This window comes from Oncorhynchus nerka, linkage group LG23 (genome assembly GCF_034236695.1).
Source record: "Oncorhynchus nerka isolate Pitt River linkage group LG23, Oner_Uvic_2.0, whole genome shotgun sequence".
NCBI classification, from domain to species: Eukaryota; Metazoa; Chordata; class Actinopteri; order Salmoniformes; family Salmonidae; genus Oncorhynchus; species Oncorhynchus nerka.
The window spans coordinates 17,110,991-17,116,540 of record NC_088418.1 but is presented as its reverse complement, the minus strand read 5'-3'; the positions used below and the strand labels follow the sequence as shown (position 1 = coordinate 17,116,540).

The 5,550-nt window shown below is 40.8% G+C and overlaps 1 protein-coding gene across 2 annotated transcripts in view; it reads left to right on the top strand.

The window, feature by feature from the left end:
• Positions 1-115: 115 nt before the first annotated feature.
• Positions 116-5,550, top strand: part of rnls (renalase, FAD-dependent amine oxidase) — a 42,218-nt gene continuing 36,783 nt past the window's right edge. The window contains exons 1-4 of one of the 2 annotated variants that reach the window (XM_029629012.2): positions 116-563; positions 2,204-2,309; positions 2,588-2,733; positions 4,110-4,271. In XM_029629012.2, coding sequence (XP_029484872.2) covers positions 449-563; positions 2,204-2,309; positions 2,588-2,733; positions 4,110-4,271 — 529 coding nt within the window. In that variant the 5' untranslated portion in view covers positions 116-448. The remainder of the gene's footprint in view (positions 564-2,203; positions 2,310-2,587; positions 2,734-4,109; positions 4,272-5,550) is intronic. The other variant, XM_029629013.2, reaches the window with a different exon arrangement.

Below are 5,550 nucleotides of genomic sequence, written 5' to 3'. Positions count from 1 at the left end.
GTTTTGCAACGAAAATAAGCGTTTCTATTGGACAGTTTCGGTTAGGTCCCACCCTATTTCCTGAACCTGTCCAATATAAACGCTAGTTTCCGTTGCGCTTTGCATGTGTCCGGTGTAATGATTACACATCCTGCTGGTTTTATTGCCGACTTGTTGCAAGGCTTGTATCAACCACAATGGGTGATTAGTAGCCTAATTAGTCAGTCATGTAGATGTAACAATAACGTTTTCAGTGCGATTTTGTAATGGGAACGAAGTGGTTTGTTTATTTTCCTTCAATAAACTGTTTCTCCTTGCATACAACCAAGGGAACATTTCGGTCGGCCAACAGCCATTCATGTTTACAATTATAGGATAGAGGTGAAATCTGCAGTGTTACCAAACACGCCCAAATAAGCTTGGTGCGGTCAAATATTGTCAAAGAAAATAGTTTATATTTCAGGTCATAATGTCTCGAGTTCTTATAGTTGGTGCAGGTTTGACAGGCAGTTTATGCGCTTGTCTTCTGCGAAGAGAAATGCCAAACAAAGTTATTGTTGTCTGGGATAAATCGGGAGGAGCAGGTAAGTTTGCGTCAGTTGCCGACAAAGTTCTTACATTTTGACTTATTTAGATACAATGTATACGAAGCAGAAGCGTAGCATACCGCTACACGAGGCAATAATGAGTGTCACAATGGTGCAATGCACAGAATGTACAGTGCGTTGGCCAGATGCAAGTTGCCATACAAAATTATATAATTACAATGCCGGCTGCGTGGTTATTCTATAGAGAACAGTACAAATGAGATGGTCAAGTTCAGTGGCGTAGCGCAAAAAGTACATTATTTCATTTAGGAATGTAGTGAAGTAAAAGTCCAAAATCAAAATAGTAAAGTAATGTACAGATACAAAAAAAACGACCACAAGTAGTACTTGAAAGTATTTTTACTTATGTACTTTACACCACTGATTTTTCCTTACACCCAACAGTACTCATTACATTACATTGTGAATGCTTAGCAGAACAGGAAAATGGTCAAATTCACGCACTTATCATGAGAATATCCCTACTGTCTCTCATCTGGCAGACTCAGTAAACACACATGCTCCTATTTTTGTCAATTTTTGGGGGGTCAAAATCAACCATGTGCAGAGGTATGAGGTATTTGGGGTAGATATGTGCATGAAGGCAGGGTAAAGTGACTAGGCATCAGGATAGATAATAAGAGTAAAACAAAGAACAGAGTAGCAGCAGCAAAATATGTGTGTGTGTGCGTATGTAGTAAATGTGTGTGGGATTGTCAATGTAGTGTTTTGCATGAGTGTGTGTATATGGTTTGTATATGCAGTCTAGTGAGTGTGTATATGGTTTGTATATACAGTCTAGTGTGTGTGTGTGTATGTATATGGTTTGTATTTGCAGTCTAGTGAGTGTGTGTATATGGTTTGTATATACAGTCTAGTGAGTGTGTGTATATGGTTTGTATATGCAGTCTAGTGAGTGTGTGTATATACAGTCTAGTGAGTGTGTATGTATATGGTTTGTATATACAGTCTAGTGAGTGCAGATAGTTTGGGTACCATTGTAGGCCGTCATTGTAAATAAGAATTTGTTCTTAACTGATATGCACTAGTTAAATAAAAAACAAATAAAACCATTAACTGATTATTTAGCAATCTGATGGCTTGGGGCTAGAAGTTGTACCCGAGAATGTTGGTTTTTAGAAAGATATAATATTTGACCCTAATGTATAGGTTATATAACCCTAAACGGCAGGTAGCGTAGCGATTAGAGAGGCTAGTCAGCAACCGAGCAGTTGCCATTGTCTGTCGTTGTTTCCCTTGAGCAAGGCACTTAACCCCCCACCACAACAGCTCCCTGGGCATCCAGTGTGGCAGCCCCCCGCACCCGTGTGTGTGTGTGTGTGTGTGTGTCGGAGGCTTTGGGTTAAAAGCAGAAGTCAAATTTCAGTTGGACCTTGTGTACAATTGACCAATAAAGTTATCTATCTATACATTTGCTGCTGTGGACCTTCCTGTGACAGTCATAGGCCCACACACAGATGTTTTGTTTGAGTTGACGTGAATGTTGTCAACAAAACTCATGAAATCTCATCAGTAAACTATTATAATTTGTCTATTTTTCCAGTCAGTCTATTGATATGTAATTTGAGTAAATATCATTTAAATGTTTTTGTTTATACATAGTTTCTGTGTTGCAGGAGGAAGGATGTCCACCAGCAGAAGTCCGTCTGATGCCTCCTGTATAGTTGATCTTGGTGCACAGTACATTACTGCCACGACATACTATGCCAAAATGCATCAAAAGTACTGTACTCCGCAATCAATGCATATCATGTCCCAAACTTCTCAAATCTGTTGTTCTAGGGTCTACCTATTACCCACAGCACCATAACGATTATGGCAGTATGTTACTAGCATAATCAGTTTTTTTTTTAAATATATTTTTTACATTTGACCAATGATACTTGTTAGGGGACGCAACAAATGTGTCCATCCATTGGGGTCTGTTTGTTTTGTTAACTTTGAGCAAGTTATCCTTTGTGTTCCAAGATGGTTCTCATCTTCATCCCATTGTGTTTCAGCTTCTATGAAGAGCTGCTGGCCCATGGTGTTCTGAAGCCTCTGGTTTCCTCTGTGGAAGGGGAGGTGATGAAGGACGGAGGCCATAAAAACTATGTCAGTCCAACAGGAGTGTCCGCCATCGTCAAACATTTCCTTAAGCAGTCAGGTAGCCCGTCTCCTACCCTTTTACCTTGTATTTGAAGAGCACACGTTATGTCAGTCTCAAATATCTTCGACAAGGACCTTGTTGGAGAAATGATTTACTTGCGTCATTTTATTTCACAGAGTATTTCACAGATGTTTTCCTTCTCTTCTTAATGAAACAAATATTTTGCAAGAAGCTCATGTCCTGAGGTTCATGTCCTCCCACTCATTCAGCTTTCATTTATTTGTCCAAGTTCCTAGAGGGCGAGGAGGGAGTCAGGCCAGATTTCATAGGGTGATTTATATTGTGTCTAAACTTTACTGAGTTGAGATAATGAAGGCCTAGCCCAACTAGATATCAAGCAGGGACATTGCAGGATGTTGCTTTGACTTCAAAACTAGGGCTGTAAAGACGAATCCATTAATCAAACTGATTGATTAGCTAATGCTTTTAGTTGACAACAAGTTCTGAAAAAAGATGAATCAGTTAATCCAAATATTGCCTTTAACTTGGTCAGTAATGATTAGGTCATTAACCCGGATTCACCCCTACTGAAGTGTCTATTTCAGTAAATCAAGGTGAATGTCATACAAGATCAAAAAAAGTGATAACAAATAATGTCATTGAAATTCAAAGACAGCAGAGTGTCACGCTAGGTCAAAGCCATGGAATGTTATAAGAGGTCGTGGGTCGCAAGTTGTTAGCAGGCCAAACAAAGTAGGGCTATCTACAGTATTACCCACTCCAGGCCTTTTAGAATGAGTTATGAATGATGAATAGAGGCCTGATATACTACCTCCACATCTGATTAATCAGTAGAGTCATCAACTAATAGGACAAAACCTAATGGTACACTATTAGCAGATCAAATAACAACCCTTTGGCAACAACTGTTATTTTATCTCCAGTCTCCACAAAAAAAAGGTTGAGGGTTCTATCTATATATTTTTTCTGGACCTTTATGATGCTCCTAACCTTGTTCTTGATTTTTAAAGAGAAAAATTGTTTCTTTATACTGTAGTCTAATTCTGGAATGTACAACTCTGCGTCCTCAGGGAGAGGAGTTGTGCATCTTTTCTCTAATTCACAATCTCTTCCTGCATTTTTCTCCTCATTATCTGTAATTTGGGAATGGAATGAAGTAAGGTAGCATGCCTTTCTAGAACTCTCTTGGCATCACCATGTGTGCCAGAGAGTGTATGTAACCATATCCAAGATGTATGTATTATTAACCACAAAGTTTTAATCATTTCCCCAGTGGGGCACAATCAAACAGTCTTCTCAATATTTGACATCCTCTCTGGATTTCATCCTCACTGACTCTCTTTCCTTTTTCTTCCTCCACCTATCCCTGTCTTTCACTGCAACAATGCCAACTCTGTGTCTCTGCACCCAAGCAGGGGCAGAGGTGTTCTTTGACCACCACGTTACCCACATCTACCAGAAGGGTGCCATCTGGGAGGTGTGTCGAAAGGGCGGGGCCCCGGAGCAGTTTGACTCCGTGGTCCTCACTATGCCAGTACCGCAGATCCTACACCTGCAAGGAGACGTGGGCTCCTGTGAGTACTGATCTACCTACCATCACCGAAACACACATACTGTATGCATGGTTTGTTATGATACTTCTACCAGAGCTACACAGCTTCAGATTTGAGGGCCAATGTATGCTGGGGGGGTAAAAAAACAACTGAGGTCAAATAAATAAAAAATTGTCACATACACGTTTGGCAGATGTTAATGCGAGTGTAGAGAAATGCTTGTGCTTTTAGTTCCGACAATGCGGTAATTTTCAACGAGTAATCGAACCTAACAATTTCACACCAACTACCTTATACACACAAGTGTAAAGGAATGAATAAGAATATGTACATAAAAAATATATGAATGTGTGATGGTATAGAACAGCATAGGCAAGATGGAGTGGATTGTATAGAGTACAGTATATACATATGAAATGAGTAATGTAGGGTATGTAAACATAAAAGTGGCATTGTTTAAAGTGGCTAGTGATGCATTACATCAAGATGGCAAGATGCAGTAGATGGTATAGAGTACAGTATATACATATGAGATGAGTAATGTAGGCTATGTAAACATTATATGAAGTGGCATTGTTTAAAGTGGCTAGTGATACATAGTGATACATTTATTACATATTACATCCAATTTCTCATTGACTGGAGTTGAGTCAGTATGTTGGCAGCAGCCACTCAATGTTAGTGATGGCTGTTTTTCAGTCTCTCGGTCCCTGCTTTGAAGCACCTGTACTGACCTCGCCTTCTGGATGATAGCGGGGTGAACAGGCAGTGGCTCGGGTGGTTGTTGTCCTTGATGATCTTTTTGGCCTTTCTGTGACATTGGGTGGTGTTGGTGTCCTGGAGGACAGGTAGTTTGCCCCTGGTGATGTGTTGTGCAGACCTCACTACCCTCTGGAGAGCCTTACGGTTGTGGGCAGAGCAGTTGCTGTACCAGGCGGTGATACAGCCCGACAGGATGCTCTCGATTGTGCATCTGTAAAAGTTTGTGTGTTTTTGGTGACAAGCTGAATTTCTTCAGCCTCCTGAGCTTGAAGAGGCGCTGCTGCGCCTTCTTCACCATGCTGTCTGTGTGGGTGGAACATTTCAGTTTGTCCGTGATGTGTATGCAGAGGAACTTAAAACTTTCTACCCTCTCCCCTACTGTCCTTTCGATGTGGATAGGGGGGGATGCTCCCTCTGCTGTTTCCTGAAGTCCACAATCATCTCCTTTGTTTTGCTGATGTTGAGTGTGAGGTTATTTTCCTGACACCACACTCCGAGGGCCCTCACCTCCTCCTTGTAGTGTCATCTGCAAACTTGA